At 36.3% G+C, this 17,008-nt stretch overlaps 2 protein-coding genes and 2 long non-coding RNA genes across 17 annotated transcripts in view; 2 read left to right on the top strand and 2 right to left on the bottom strand.

Annotated features, from left to right (window-relative positions):
• The window catches only part of LOC126927031 (G-patch domain and KOW motifs-containing protein-like), a 730,127-nt gene that overhangs the window by 164,240 nt on the left and 548,879 nt on the right, over window positions 1-17,008 (top strand). For 4 of the 6 annotated variants that reach the window (XR_007715099.1, XR_007715100.1, XR_007715098.1 and 1 more), the window contains exons 3-4: window positions 14,663-14,899; window positions 14,979-15,082. Coding sequence is in view for 3 of the 6 variants with exons in the window: in XM_050743336.1 (XP_050599293.1) it covers window positions 14,663-14,899; window positions 14,979-15,074 (333 nt within the window). In the remaining 3 variants the exon portion in view is untranslated. Of the gene's footprint in view, window positions 1-14,075; window positions 14,432-14,662; window positions 14,900-14,978; window positions 15,083-17,008 lie in introns of those variants that run through there. The other 2 variants (XM_050743333.1, XM_050743329.1) reach the window with 2 other exon arrangements.
• LOC126927033 (G-patch domain and KOW motifs-containing protein-like) overlaps window positions 1-17,008 on the top strand; it is a 205,763-nt gene that overhangs the window by 124,119 nt on the left and 64,636 nt on the right. For 2 of the 9 annotated variants that reach the window (XM_050743351.1, XM_050743349.1), the window contains exon 4: window positions 15,197-15,435. The exons of the other annotated variants lie outside the window; for them this stretch is intronic. The gene's annotated coding sequence lies outside the window, so the exon portion shown is untranslated. Of the gene's footprint in view, window positions 1-15,196; window positions 15,436-17,008 lie in introns of those variants that run through there. 9 annotated transcript variants of the gene reach the window in all.
• On the bottom strand, window positions 11,593-12,251 carry LOC126927072 (uncharacterized). The gene is made up of 2 exons (XR_007715126.1): window positions 12,055-12,251; window positions 11,593-11,938 (listed from the first exon to the last, which is right to left on the bottom strand). It is a non-coding gene; the product is annotated as an uncharacterized LOC126927072 (long non-coding RNA).
• On the bottom strand, window positions 12,613-14,016 carry LOC126927076 (uncharacterized). The gene is made up of 2 exons (XR_007715130.1): window positions 13,728-14,016; window positions 12,613-12,679 (listed from the first exon to the last, which is right to left on the bottom strand). It is a non-coding gene; the product is annotated as an uncharacterized LOC126927076 (long non-coding RNA).

Below are 17,008 nucleotides of genomic sequence, written 5' to 3'. Positions count from 1 at the left end.
GCGGAATCCAGATATCACTCCTATGAACTCAATACATTAGCTATCGTAAACGCCGTAAAACATTTCTGTCACTATCTATAGGGACGGGAATTTCTTGTCGTCACGGATTGCAACTCGTTGAAAGTATCGAGTGATAAAGTACATTTAAATAACAGGGACCATAGGTGATGGGCTTACTTGCAGACTTTTATTTTTGCCATTATGTATCGGGAAAGTAAACGGACGGCTCACAAATTTCTTGTCGCGAAACCCCACAGGCGTTGACCTTATTAAATTCGACAAAATCAAAGAGAAAATAGTTGACTGGCCGAAATTACGGAAGATTGGCTATTAGCGGGACAACGTCGTGATTCTCAAACCTTGGAAATCGTCAAGGGATTGCAAAACGATGGACTCGCGGAAGACATCGCGAATACATACGAATTACGGTTCGGTACTCTGCACCGTAGGCTACAAAGAAAAGGCAGGATTCTCTGTGTACCTATAGTCCCAAGGTGTTTTAGATAGTCTGTTATTAACCATGTGCACCAGTCAATTATGCACTTAGGTTGGGAGAAAACGCTGGAGAAACTATACGAGTATTACTGGTTCGAAGGGATGGCGAAGTACGTTCGCCGATTCATTGAGAACTGTCATGCTTGTCAAGTTTCGAAAGCTAGTTTAGGTAAGATACAAGCCGAACTGCATCCTATACCTAAGACCAGCATACCCTGGCATACGGTCCACATGGACATAACAGGCAAGTTGAGTGGTAAAAGCAATTCAAAGGAGTACGTCATTGTTTTGATCGACGTCTTCACTAAATTCGTATACCTGCATCATACTCGTAAGATAGATTCCCTTAACACCATTAAAGCGCTTAAATCCGCTATATTTTTATTCGGGAGTCCCTGCCGGATAATAGCAGATCGGGGGAAGATGTTTTAAGGGTAAAAGAATTTCGAGAATTCTGCGAAAGCAAACGAATTAAAGTTCACTTGATAGCGATCGGTGCTAGTAGAGCCAATGGACAGGTAGAGCGTGTTATGGGTACATTGGAAAATATGTTCACGGTAGTAGAGACGACCGGGCGGCCGTGGCAAGACGCGATTGGGGAAATACAGTTGGCTTTGAATTGCACCACCAACCGCGTGACAAACTCGAGCTCATTAGAACTACTAATAGGTAGAACGGCAAGACTTCACGATCTGTTGTTACCCGATAACATCAAAAGTATCGATATCTCCAATATAAGACGACAGGCAATAAAGTGGATGGAAACTAGTGCTAGGTATGATGAGGATGGATTTGACAAAGCTAAAGCTTAAGCGGTTAGGTTTAATCTCGGTGATTTCGTATTACGCAAGAATGAGGAAAGGAATCAAACCAAACTAGATCCAAAATTTAGAGGTCCACTTGTAATAGCAGAAGTCTTGGAAGGGGACAGGTATATCTTAAGGACATTAGACGGTAAGCGACCGTACAAGTACAGTCACGACAGGTTGAGGAAAATGCCAGATGGTCGCGTCCCTGCTGAGTTGGATGTCTGTAGTGAAGGCAATAACAGTGACCATGACGATATGAGCACTTCGACCTCGGAAGATCAGTAGCACTATGCCAGTAACACCCGGCAGAGCGAGTTCGCACGTGTTTCGGGGAAATAATGTGATAAAGCTCAGAGAGAACGTGTGATGTAGTTCACACGCTTTTTGTGGTAATAGTGTGATGAGGCTCAGTGAGAACATGCGATGTGACTCGCATGCATCTCGGGGCGACAGTGTGATGAGGCTCAGTGAGAACATGCGATGTGACTCGCATGCATCTCGGGGCGACAGTGTGATGAGGCTCAGTGAGAACATGCGATGTGACTCGCATGCATCTCGGGGCGACAGTGTGATGAGGCTCAGTGAGAACATGCGATGTGATTCGTATGCATCTCGGGGCGACAGTATGATAAGGCTCAGAGAGAACATGCGATGTGATTCGCATGCATCTCGGGGTGACAGTATGATAAGGCTCAGTGAGAACATGCGGTGTGGTTCGCATGCATCTCGGGGCGACAGTATGATAAGGCTCAGTGAGAACATGCGGTGTGGTTCGTATGCATCTCGGGGCAACAATATGGTAAAGCTCGATGAAACCGTGGAACAAAGCTCTATGTGCTCACACGATCTAGAAGACCGAGATCCTTTGGAGTGCGAAATCGAAAATGGTCCATCATGCCGTTACGATCCGACTAATGACCTGCAGGATGCAACTATCACCTTGAATACTAACTATAACGCTACTAATTTTCATTATCTTTTATTTCTTTGCTGCCAAACCCCCGAACAGGATTTGTTGCTACACTGGACCCTTGCCTTATTCGAACATCTAGTTAAATTGTGAATAATGTCAATTGTATCGAGTCTAATGTTAGGAAACTCAATATTTTAGTTACGCACGAGGACGTGTGATAGTCAGAATGGCCGTGTCGGAGATGAAAGAATACTGGAACCTTCCCTTCGGAACTTTGGGAAGACCCCTAGTATTGTAATTTAGATTTCACCATAGCCGAATTAAGAAACTGTTGTCATTCGATTCGACTGTACTTATTTGAGATTTATGATAGTGAGCTCGGGCTCGAGGCGACAACCAGTCGCCGAACGTAGTCGCGGTCAAGGGATGAACGTTTTGTCTAACAAAGGCATGAAGTAACCCTATAGCTCTCCTTAAAAGAAATACTTAGGACGGGGCACGACGGTAAGCATTTCAACGATTTCTGTCCTGTGGCTCGCCACACGCAGACTCTATTCTTTGAGTAAGATGATTACCAGATGTCGACGCGTCTCCACAGTACATGTTCAGCTAGCCCGAGGACCTGCTATAAATCTTAAGATCTGTTTAACTAAAGTCTTTCAAACCGACAAACAGTCCTCGTTCCAACTACGAGAAAATAGGAGAAATCTATTTTTCTCACGAACGACGCTTCCTCTTCTCGAACTTTCTCTTAAGGGCGGCTAGCACCCTTCCCTAACCACCAACATGGAAATTGACCAATTAACAGTAACGCCAATTTCCCTCACTTTCCGAATGAAGGCTTTTCTCCACGAATCCGATGATTTCGTGCCCTTGGGCACACCCATCATAGTTTTCCTCGACAGCGTTACCGTGATGGAGAACCACTCTCCGGTACGACCTCAAAGACGATTCAAGTAACTCTCAGATACGTAGTGATTGCCTCGTGCATTAACATTGAGTACAACTTAGACGCTGAGGAAAAGTAGAGTCCATCATCCCCTTGACCGCGGATTCGTTAGTGAGCCTAGGATCATTGTCATTAGCTTCTCGAGTACCTAATTATCCGATTACTTGTCCAATTCCATCATAGTCATATTTGCACTAGTAAATATCTCCTCTATTGCATAATGATCACGTCTAGCGCCAATAGGGATTCGTTTCACGCCCTCAACCATAACTCAAATCTTAACGCCGACCCGACATATATATAGAAGATTGCTTAGAATTTGGAGCTTAATAACATATCTCAAAATCATTGACATTAAAGAAGGTGAACCTTACTTACGAAATTTCCTTCCGTCAAATGATACATAAAAATTGAAAAAAATAATATACATAGTTTTGACTTTCTTCCGCATTATAATTTGAATCACTCGATTTATTCGACTAAAGATAATCAAGCAATAACCTCACTTTACACGTATTCTCATCACGTGAAATAGATCACATCAGGGATTTTCAAAAGTCGATGGAATATTAATAGCGATTAATTATTTATGGATGTATTCTGCACGGTTAAAGCAATCGCCTAGTGAATTATCGAGTTCCAGGAATATGAGCGGCAAACAGGATTGCAGCTATAAATGACTCTCTAACGTGTATATTAGAGATGAATTTGATCATTTATCCTCATAATATGAAATACGCTTTTAAGTGGAAATCATAATTAACAATTTCTGGCAGCGAAAAGTAAATAAATCGATACGTTTAAATCAATATTAGAATTTCTTAATATTTTTATCAAATTTTTTTATCAAGTATTTTAACATCGTAGAAGTGTCGTTGGAGAGAAATATTAGGTTGTTCTAAAAGTTTCTTTCGTTTTCTAAAGAAATGATAGATGTACGATATTTTTTGTTTTATATTATTTTATTGAATTATGTGCGATCCACCTTTCTCCAATTTAATATAAAATAACATAAAACAAAAAATCTATCATTTCTTTATAAAACGAAAGAAAATTTTGCAACAATCTAATAGAAATTTAGTTTTAACACAATATAAAAATGGATTGTTATGCCCCTAGGAGATAAGAACAATATGATTAATATTAATAATGAATACGTTAACGTAACGTAAAGCAGCTTTTGCAGAAGGCTATTACCTGAAAATGTTTACTAAAGAATGATAACATGAATTTTCTTAAGTACCCCATTTGATACTTAATCTACTTTGTAAATACTGTACGTCCTAACTTTGAAAGAATGCAATTTTAGCTAGAATGTTTCAAATTACCTAGCCGTATTGTTTCCTTGTAATATAATTTATATTTACATTATCTCGCGTAATTCTTTCCACTTTATTGACTTCTAAACGTTAATGTAATATAATTTTTATAATATAATTTTAATCGAAGTTATTTAAAATTTGTAGTATCTCATCCCTACTGAATAATATTAACAAATGTGCAGAGCTCAAGTCGAATAACACCGGCTCAGATAAATGATCATCAAACTTACTTTTGTTATCGTCGATGTCAGTGATTTTGAACCAGCCAACGTCCATGGCAATCAATATTATTTAGCCGGTCTTAACGCAATGTAAAAAGCAAAAAAAAGAGGAAGGAAGGAACAGGGAAGCAAAGAGATAAAACGAATTTTTCATTTTCTCGAAACTAGATCGAGTTTCAAGCTGCTCGTAAAAGAGTCTGTAGCCAATCCGACTAAATTCGACGAACCGCGCTTCAAAATTCCCAGAGAACTGTGATAACCATCGAAATCTGTACAATTTGTCGATTCATCGCTTGATTAAAAAATGGAACAAAATGAGGCTGATCAGCCGGCCATTCAACTTCTAATGATCCCTATCGTTTTACCCTAGGTTGAATGCTACGATATAAGCCGAAACAGCTATAAGTAGGGTTCACGTGATTGCCGCCATCTATTATTCACGCGTTACACATTCGCCAGACAGACGCGTCTAACGGTTGACATTGTTTTCTACCCTCAGTTCCAACGCAATTACGTTGCTACGTGCAATCAAGTCTCGAGTGAAGCTAATGATAAGTTGTTGTTCAATCCTACACAATTACTAAAATTATTCAAATTAAACTAATTTAGTCTAAAAAAACAAGTAATTTCGTTATATATTTCCTTTCATAATAAGCCATGGTTGGAATATAGTAGCTGACGAAAATATTCGTATATTTGTAGAAACATTTTAGGGCTGTATTATGCATAACGGCACTATAGAATTAATACTGTAACAGAATTCTACTATCATGGTTATGCTGGTAATATTCGAAACAAATCTGAAAATCTATGTAGATGTTGTAAGATATTCAGTACGAGTACTTTGCATTACTGTTATGTACATAATCACGACGAGATAAGGAAGGTACTGTTCTCTATTGCTCATCGCTACCCGTTGCTAGTAGCAACGTACTATGCATATATATCTCGTAAAGATTTTAAATGTAGCCAACGAGACCATTTTTAATATTTGACTATCGTGACCCATTACAGTTTCATCACTTTCGATTAATTGAACACGACCCGCACCTTAAGACTAAAATACACAATATAAGTATGGCACAGAAAATCTTTTAAAATTTACGGACGACTATTTATGGTATTTAAAGGCAGCAAAGATAATAATTAGCTGCGGATTTTCCTCGAATCGTAGCATACAATATGGAATCTGATTATTAAAAATTACAGTGGAAATACAGTGGATTTCCATAAGATATTCGTGCTTGTGGCATTTTGGAAATAAATTCTTAACCCAAATGGACGACCTCGATACTCGAGAAATTTTGTGAAGCTGACGTCAATGGCGATATGTACTGTTGTTGTGCTATCATTTCATAGTAAGCTGTATTGATTGCACTTCTATTCACGGAATTGATTTATTCCACACAAAAGTTGACAACAATAATCGAAAAAAGAAAAGTATATTACCGCCTTTCACATCAGCATACACAAGCACATAGGATTTCACACGAATATACACACTTGTAAATTCGACGAAACGATCAAATTTAATTATTTTTCGATTTTTCGGGCATCAAGTACTACATCAAACGTTACACATCAAACGTTAAAATACGGCGAGCATACAAAATGTACAAACCACTCTAAATTAATTAACTTTGAACGTTATTGATTAATTAAAACAAACCACTGTTGCGTTGAGTTTTACATTTTAAAAAGTTGTTTTCCGTTTTTGCTTTGTTTAAAACTAAAAACAGGACTACGTTCATTGTAAGTCGTAAATATCCCTTTTATTTATTTAAACAAACAGATATTTAAACAAACAATTTATAAATATATAATTTATTTACGTATATTTGTAATATCTGTTTTATAAATTTGTACAACCATTTATCCATTTATCTATTTTATTTGCATATAATTTTTATAGACTTTTTTTTCTTTTTTTTTTTTTTTTTTTTTTAAGAACGAAAAATTGTGATTCTATTTTAAGACATGTCAGGCTGAAGCGATACGCGATATATATTTCTATTCGGATTTCACCGTCGTCGTAATCGATGCTATTGGAAACGTTTCACGATAGACGTCTTACAAGCGCTTGCAATGTCCGTCATGTGTAAGGCTCTACCACTGAATCGCGGCTGCCATTTAGTGATTAAGGTCGATCACTTAGAGACGTTAATCCGCCATAATGGTGAGCAATACATCGAAGCCATTATTGAAAGCATAGTTACGCGTTAATTTCATCGATCTTAGTCACAAATAGAAGTGTACAAATTATAGGATTTCCAAATATTTAGTTTAGTTAAAAGGAGATATGAAAATGACAGGTATATTCAAAGGATAAAACAGAACCGTACGATTGTAAACTTTCAAATCATTATAACTATTTAAATTTGAAAAATCTTACTATATTTATACAATATATTTTTATTAAGAATGGAAGAAATTTCGAAAAATCCGCCAACACTTTTTACTGTCGTCTTGAAGCACACCATATGTTAAGCTTCTTCGTCGTTACAAATTTTATCGCGGATGTAACGAACGTTTCGAACATGTAGCACGCACGCGTCAACGCCTACATTTGGATTTTAAATATATGTTTTATGCATTAAATGTATTTGTACTTTCTTGCGCAATTTCTTTTAATTTGTTACGATATGGAGGGTTTAATTACGTTTAAGATATCTATCTGAATCCTTTAAATTCAATGTTCTTTAAAACATTACGTTACGTAAAATAATCGTTTTTCCACTTTATTGTATCATAAAATAGTTACTTAAATTCATATTACTTAAAGAATCTTCCTACAGAAAGAATAAAAAAGAATAAAATCCTATATGTTAAATTTTACGTGGTTGATGGAATACATAGCGATGACGAGAACTAACTACAGACAACAAGAAACTATTAGCGAAGGCAACTGGTGACTATGAATGTCGTCTTTATAATATGTGGCGACTAAGGAGAACAACTACCAACTACGGATAACAAGTAACAACCAACTGTCTCGTTTCTAAGGGGCAACTAACTTGCAATTATCCTCCTTTGATGGTTCCTGTAGCGTGATATACGTCTTGAACGTAGTTAAAGAATATGGTCGCTGCTGAATGGCGATTTGACAGCAAGGCGATCCCGCCAGTTCAAAGCTTGACATTGCAAGCTACCGAAAACCATTAATCTTGTTATCGAATATCTAGCTTTCAGAAGAACCCTTGTGATATGATATGACGTCATGACATTTTTATGACGAAGATGAACAAACACCGACCTCTAACGAAACAAATTTTTATTAAGTGCCGTATGTGGGTTGCAGGCCGGCCAACCAAGGAAATTTATCGAATGTATAAAGTAAAATATATACGAATATATTGGATATATCATAAAATGCCCGCGTTATATCGTCTAAAGAAAGCTAAAGAAACCGCATAAAGAAAGCTAAATTTAAGGAATTAAAAAATTGAAATACCAATTATAAGAGAGTTAATTAAATTCAAACCTATCGATGGTCTCATAAAGACCTATATTTCCTGGAAATTGATATCTTTCGAATTCTAAATTCTCCTTAGAAAGTATCATAGAGAAAATATGAAACTTGAAAAGTACATCACGCTGATGCCTCGATAAACCGTCGTGTCGATAAATCCATGTGTCCGAGCGATGAATTTTCCCCAAACAACAAAAAACTGAAGGGAAATCTTCTTTGAAGGACGTGACAAAAGGTAGGGGAAGCGGGAACAATGATCACGCGATAAACTGATGGTGTACGTATAGAACGTGTACGTATAGAACGTTGCGAGAGAATTATCGAGAAACAAAAAAAGAAAAAATAATCGTTGGCCGGCGCGACTATACGCTGTCGACGGGCAAACAGCGACTGAGACTAACTGAAACGAACTCTGTCGCAGTATGAGCACGGGCTGCGTTCGCGGGTCGATCGAACACGTTCTGCGCCTCTCCTCGGCACCGGCGTCAAAGCCACCCCCGATGGCTGCAACGCACTGGTGCACTTGGTGGTCCTTCCTTTTTCGTGTGATATTATACCAGCATCTGTGATGCCATTTCAAAGACCGCAATCAAAGCATTAAATGCCAGATTAAAGCGACGCGATAATATTACCCCAATATTCGTCCGTAAATGTTACCGTATAGATGTTTAATTAAGCATTATTATGCTTCGAATAATTTACTATCACATGAATCGTTCCACAAGAAAACATATGTTTCACTTTTCCCCGTAGTATGATTGTAATTTATAACAAATATTTATAATTTATAATTTAAAATATTTATAATTCACTGAAAGTATCTTCCTGTCACGATTATAGGCGTAAAATGTCAAATTAAAAGTACCAAATTAAAAACATATGGTATCCCGAAACCAAACGTACGACATGGCGAATCACGATGATACGATAAAAATTGATCTATGTCTTGATTTATTCAAACAGAACGAACTTACTCGAACTTTTCCAGAATAAACGATTTATCCGATAATATCCGTCACCAGCTTCTCTTCCTTCAACGGTAACAACTGACACCGAAAGCTCGAGAGACCCGAACGGTGAGACGTACCCAGAAGCAATGCAGTTACCTGGGCAAAGAGTCCCAAAGACCAAGGACGTAGGAAATTTCGAGAAACGGAAATGGAAACTGGAGTGGCGCGTCAATCAGCACTGACGGAAACTAATAAAAATGGAAAAAACCAAACTAATTCGTTTCACAAATTATTAAAACGATATTATTGAAAATTTCACTCGATTTTCTCACTGCACACGTCAATATTTGTCGAAATATCAATATTAAAAAGTTAATAAAAAAAATATCCTCTTTCTTCATACCTGTCTTTCTCCCGGGCGGCGAAGGAATACTAGAATGTTCGAGAACAACGGATACTTTTTGATTTTATCTCAATATCAATTTCAATCTTTTTAAACGAAATATAATCTGAACGATGAAACGTTTGATCAAATAATGTTCTTCGTTCGATGCTAAAGGAAATTGAGAAGAAACATCGAAAATTCGTTAATAAAACGAATTTCTTTGTTTCTGTTAGATAATAAACTTGATATACGTATTGGTTTTTAAAATCAATATAGCTAACCAATGGGCACACTTTTAACAAGGGTGATGGAACATACCAAAAATCTTTCAAGATGGTCTTGGCAACGGAAGAGTCGAAAATATGACAATTATGAATGAAAAATTCTAATATTTTACAGCTGGCAACGATAAACAACTCCAGATATTCTCCTAATTAATTTACAACAAATTCGCGTATATGATCGATAGCTGACGTCACTGTGTCCCACAGCCCTTGTAAAACGATAAGAATTTCCTGGAAAAACTTGTAGCCACGAAATGAAAAAGATGATAAAACTTCTAACAAGAGTACTGAGACGAGCAACTTTGTACTTACCCCTTCGGAGTAGGGAACGTGATTAAACGTCCGCGAGTTCGAAACTTTTGTAAGTCACTGCACGGCCGCTGCTTATGGTGGAAATGTAATAGATATAAGTACAGAGCGCGTGAGCGAACTAAAAACGCGATATAGGGGTAAAGAGAGAGACCGTTCCGTCCTTCTCTAATGCCCGCGTACTTGTACCGGAAATGTGTAACAACGGTAAACGAGCGCCGTCAGTGTCCACTAGTGTGCATGCCTGATTAAACAAGGATAGAAAATGCTTATATACAGCCTTCTCTTTCTATTTCCATGTCGCATCCATCTTACTATACAGTAGACAGGATTCGACTATTCCATCATTATATTCGCACCCTGCTTACGTGTGAACTAACATTGCCATGACAACAAATCGTTCGTCTCCTGTTTGATGCTCAGTTTTCAACGGAGTTGAAGGGAAACTTTATAAGAGAAAGGAAGTGACGGATTGTCTCAAAGTAATAAACGAAAATTCTCGTAACTATCGAAAAACGATAGTCAATACAAGGATATCATTATCACATTTAAAACTATTACAATGAACGGTGATTTATCGCTGCAAGGTACCACAAATAAGATATCTCATAATTTGCGAAAAGAGGTAAGGAATATTCTAGATTTTAGACTTTGGAACTTCCATGACAGTCATGAGTGTGTTTTGTCATTGATTTGCCATATTGCGTTTTTCACAATTGTTGTTCATTTTTTGTGATATTTTACACTCGCACATAGTATCTATGATTTTTTCTTTCGATAATTCTTATAAATATTGTCAATAATTAATTATTTATAACCATTTACGCTGTATTATATATCATTAAGATTTATCTTTGCACGTATCAAGATAGTAGATAACAAAATTATGTTTATAAATTTATATTATGTGTATATATTTAGATATCTTCTTAGTTGCAATTTTTTCGAATAATATCGGCGACCAATCGAAATAGAAATTAGTGTGGAAAGAGGGGAAGGAACCAAAATTTGAAAATCGACATCGGTAACTCAGTAACTCATAGAGTAACTCAATCGATAACGTAGATTAACTAGTTATAAATGAAAATATATTTAAATTCAAACTTTAAAAATTAGAAATTAAAAAGCAGAAGGCAAAAAATTATCGCCGAGGATTCATATAATAATAAATAGACAGTATATCCTTTTTGTCTGTCTTACCTAGAAATAAAACAGTTAATTGATGATTATCGTATAGTGTGTACTCATAGCATAAAATTTGTTCAATGAATTAAAAATTATATTTTTTAGATATGTAGACATTAGCGATGTATTAATCCGGGAAGCTCGTCTACCTCGGAAATATCGAGTCTGCGACAACGTCGATTTTGAAATTATTCTTACAGAATATGAAAATTATTACAAGATGAAATTCCAAAAATATCCTATATTGTGCAAGAAAATAACTGAAAAGGAAATAAAGACGAGGGAAATGACAAATGCGAACAAAGTGTAAGAATTTAAATTATTTAACATTATTCAACGTTCTCAACGTATTCAACGTATCGATTACAATATCATTCAATCTTTGAAGAAGTAGTAAAACGTGTCAAATCTGTTAGCAAACAAACGAGAAGTGAGTCTGTATCTGGGTCTGTGAAAGGGAGGAATGCACAACAGAAGATGAGGGGTGATGCTACGGATGATATTAATCTCGCAATGACAGTGACATCAATTTTCGCCAATGAAAGCGATGAATCTTCATCAGAAGAGGAGAGCTATTTAACATCTTAATGGAACAATCCACGCAATCAAAGATATCAAAATAGGCTCAGAAGCTTTATATAGACAATCTGGAATTATGGAAGATTATTGAAGACATTTCATGCGTAAGTTATTTTCGATTAATATACGTATTGTAAATATTGATTTCAGTAAAGCTTTAAATAACGAATTACATAACATTTACGGAAATTAATACGGAGATTATGCGCCATTTCATCTTTGTATTGTCGCAGGAAATCATACTGACAAAATTAAATGTATATTGGGACAACATCGTAGGCCTAGAGGAATGTAAATCTGCTATTAAGGAGGCCATTGTGTATCTCCTCAAGTACCTTATCTTTTTTAAAGGCCCATTTTCTCCCTGGAAAGTTATTCTGCTATACAAGCAATTACGAAATAGGGAAGACGATGTTGGCGAAGGCAGTCGCAACAGAATGCCAATGCACCTTTTTTAACATAACGGCCAGCTCATTGGTGAGCAAATGGAGAGGTGATTCCGAGAAGTATATCCGTGTAAGTTGATTTCCTTTGTCTATGAAGAAGAGATTCTGGAATATATCTATCATATATAATAATAATCATATATAACTAGAATAGTTGTTTGGAAAACGAAATGATATTACGTTCGTGATGAAACAATGAATTTAAGGAATTTTGAATATAATATTTAATAAATAATAAATACATTTGTTAAACTGAACAGGTTTTATTTGAACTTGCCTATAATTTTTCGCCTACAATTATTTTTATCGATGAGATTGACTGGATAGGCACAAATAAAGGAGTAAACTGTACATTGTCTGAACCTGCAAAGAGATTCAGATCAGAACTTCTTTCTAGATTGGATGGATTAGTATCTAACGAAAATTCTAATGTAGTTCTTTTGGCTGTAACTAATTGCCCTTGCTACGTATATCACGCTATTTCAATGTTTTCTAAGTAGAAAATATCTTAATATCATAATTATTCATTATCTTAATCTTAATTATTGTGTTGTGCGGAATATTCCTTTGTTATTATTAATATAACAGAACAATAATATTTATTGTAAATATATTATTAGGGACATTGATGCAGCTTTACGCAGATGCCTTGAAAAGAAAATATACGTATCATTACCAAATGAAGTTACTCGACTTGGTATGTTCAAATTATACCTTAGCAACCAGTTATTAGAGAATATGGATATTGTAAACCACATAATAAAATCTACTGAAAAATATTCTTGCGTGGATATAAAATTGCTTTGTAAGCAAGCATGGCTGCTAGAAATAAGTCCAATATGGGAAAAACTTGAAAAAAGAAAGAAACATCTGTTACGACTTTGAAATATGAATTAAAGAATTATGAAATAATAGCAAAATTGTTAAAAAACAATGTCACCTACAGTTACGGATGTGGATAGATATGAAGCGTGGAATAAATATGTATGCCATAAGAACATATTTTAAAAAATATAAATGCTTATCATATAAAAATATAAAAATATAAAAATATAAAAATATAAAAATATAAATGGTTATAAATTATTAATATAATTATCGTTCGAAAAATTGTTCGTGTGCGTGCATTTATGTGTGCGCACGGGCTATAAACAAGTTTGAAATATTCGTTCTACATATATACGTGGTATACATATTCCCTTATAATATATAATATGTGTAATCTGAGTGGTTATATATCCACGTATTACATATGTGTTAGTGTATTTTATCGATAATCTGTCTTTTATTTCCCCTTATCTTATTGACGCATGTAAGGGCGCGTATATGCGCCGGGAAAAAGCTATGGTTATATATGGGATTGTTAACAAATAAAAATTAATCTAGGTGTTATTAAAGAAATTTGTTTCACCTTCTAAACTTTTTGATGATTGGTTTACTTTGAATATTTTGCATATTTTTGCATATCATGAGCATTTTGTACATTTCTATACATTCAAATTTTCTATGAATATAAAATGATCCGCACTACTATCTACTTCATAGTATACTCTATACGTTTAAAATGCTCCATTAGAAGCTTAAATCTATCAAAATACAGCTCCTAGGGAAATGTGAATTTTCACATGAACACATAATATCGATTTTCTCATTGAAACGTATAGGCAGGTATATACTAGCATAAGCCACCTTCGGCATTTGGCCGTATGGTGCAGCACTAGCTTTGTAACATAGAAAACCATAGGCGTCAGTTCTTCTTGTTTCCTCTTTGATATATGTTTACTTTAATGTCACTTATTCAGGCGCTTGATACATTGTCGGAATGAAATTTTAGTAATGTGCAAGTAATTTTGAGTAGATTAATAAAGTATAATAAGATATTAGATTCATGTACATAGATTCAAGTGACATCAATCTTTATGTCTAGTATATACATGTGTATTGATCTATAAGTCAGTGTTAAAATAACAAATAAATGGCAGAAGAAGGAAAGAAGATTTCCTTCGGTTTTGCGAAATCTATTAAGAAACCTGTGTTAAAAAATGCTATTCCACAAGAAAAAAAGAAAGTTGATTGCATTGAATGCCTTGATGAGAAAGGTATTAAAGTAATAGGGTGAGTTCAAAAAGTAAAATTTATAATCAAGAAACATATAACCTCAACCTAACCTATAAAAATCACCAATAGCGGAATATATATATTTGAAAACAATTTTTTTATTTCAGTGAGGAAGAAAAAAAAGATGAACCTCTAATTATTCCACTACTAGGTTCAAAAACCTGGCATGATAGAATTCTTAATAAAATAGATGCAGACATTTTCCTTCCGAAGGCAGATAAGGAAAAGGTAGGAGACGCTATTGTTAACGAGGCAAAATCAAAGCTATCTAATGGAAAAACATCGCCAATAATATCAATAACGAAAGAGCCAGTTGAAGATAGTGAAAATAAAGTTGTTACTTTAGAAGAGCAAGCGACGAAAGAAATCATTGAGGAACTTAAGTCAAAGAATAAATATGAAACTAAAACAAATGATTTAACTTTACCTTTAGTAGAAGATGAATCATTAAGAGGCAAAGAACAGGTACGTTATCAACATATTGATGTGCAATGCACAGATGTATTACATTTGCATATTATAAATATCGTTTTGTATTTTTCAGTCTACGTTAGAAGATTATGAAAAAATTCCTATTGATGCTTTTGGTGTAGCAATGTTAAGGGGAATGGGATGGCAACCAGGAAAGGGAATTGGTTGAAATGAAAAGTATGAATTTTACTCTGGATTAAATTAATTATATGTATTTAATACATCACTTATTGGAAAGTAAACAGAGAACATCATTTTTTATTTCACAATCGTTTATTCTAACTATTACAGATTAGTAGCAGCTGTCATACCAGAATTACGACCAAAAGGTATGGGTCTTGGAGCAGACAAAGTAGCATTGCAGAAGAAAAATACAGATTCCAAAAAAGAAGAGGAAGAAGTTAAAATCGAGAAAGGAACATTTGTGAAAATTATAGCTGGAAAACAAAGTAATAATTATGGTCAAATAGAAGGATTCGATGATGATGCAGGAAGGCTCATAATAAAACTAGCTCTTGGTGGAAATATAATATCTGTAAATGAATTTATGGTACAGCCAGTGACTAAATCAGAATATTCTAAGAACTCAAAAGTTCAAAGTTAATATGAAGTGTTAGTTTTTCATTAAGGGACATTTAAGAAAATAAATTTGAATTGACATATACATATAAAGACATAATCGGACATGTAGAAAAACTAATTCAAGAGTACCTGTAAGTGTGTTGTTGCATGCAATTTTTTAAAGGTCCCTTCTAATTTTATATAAAATATGATAAATGTAGATCGGTCCGTCGTGTCCAGTAGTTGGGTGACTAGTGGGTTGTGGTGGTTGTTGACTCTTGTGTTATATCTGCTTCTGGACTTGTGTATTTCATCTTTGACTGTAGGTATCTTGAGGTCACGGTGGATTGTTTCGTTGGTAACATACCAGGGTGCATTTGATAGGGATCTTAGCGTTTTCGATTGGAAGCGTTGGAGTATTTCAATGTTGGAATTACTTGCTGTTCCCCATAGTTGGATTCCGTAGGTCCAGACAGGTTTTATTGCGGCCTTGTAGAGGATTATTTTGTTCTGTATGTTTAGTTTGGAGCGTCGGCCCGTGAACCAATAGAATTTTCTTAATTTTTCCTTTAGTTGCTTTGTTTTTTCTGAGATATGTTTTTTCCAAGTTAGCCTCCTGTCCAGGGTCATGACCAGGTATCTTACGGAGTCCTTGCTTGGGATTATTGTGTTGTTAATGGTGACCTGGGGCTGCAGGAGTCGATGGCGTGCCGGGCGAGATCGCGAAGCTGGTAGCGAGTCGCAGGAGCGAACTCGTGACAAGGGCGTTCAACGGCATCACTGAAACAGGAAGGATCCCAGTCTGCTGGAAGACGGCCAGAGTAATACTGCTAAGGAAACCGGGTAAGGATCCCAGTCTCCCTAACGCGTACCGGCCGATAAGCATACTCCCAACCATGAGCAAGATCTGGGAAAAATGCTTTAAGAAGATCATCGAGAGATGCATCGGAATGGACCCGTTCCATCGGAGGCAATATGGCTTCAGAAAGAAGAGGAGTACGGTAGACGCCATCACGCAGGTGATGAAGTTTGCCAACATCTGCAGACAGAAGAAGGTAGTATGCGTGATGATCACCCTAGATATTAGCAATGCCTTCAATTCGCTCAGCTGGAAGAGCATATACGAGGAATTTGACAAGAGGAAGCTGCCATGGAAGGTCAAAAGGCTAATCGGCAGTTACCTATCCGGAAGGAGGATCATCGTGAGCAACCAGCACGGCACGGTGGAGCACGAGGTGGCGGCGGGAGTCCCGCAGGGATCCATCCTCGGACCATTCCTGTGGAACTTGGTATACGACCGGTTGCTCGAGAGACTCGACAACATGCCAATGGTCAGAGCAACCGCCTTCGCGGATGATCTGGCCATCACATGCTCCGTCGGGAGGAATGAAGAGGCCTCCGCCAAGGTCAACACGATGCTAAGGATCGCCAACGACTGGTGCACGAGTGTCGGGCTCACCCTGGCGAGAGAAAAGACGGAGGTCATGTTCATCACAAGCTTGCGAGTGCCGAGAGTGGTGAAACTCAGGTTGGGCTCCTCGG

This window comes from Bombus affinis, unplaced genomic scaffold (assembly GCF_024516045.1).
Source record: "Bombus affinis isolate iyBomAffi1 unplaced genomic scaffold, iyBomAffi1.2 ctg00000070.1, whole genome shotgun sequence".
Taxonomy (NCBI): Eukaryota; Metazoa; Arthropoda; class Insecta; order Hymenoptera; family Apidae; genus Bombus; species Bombus affinis.
This window is presented reverse-complemented; position numbering and strand designations above follow the sequence as displayed.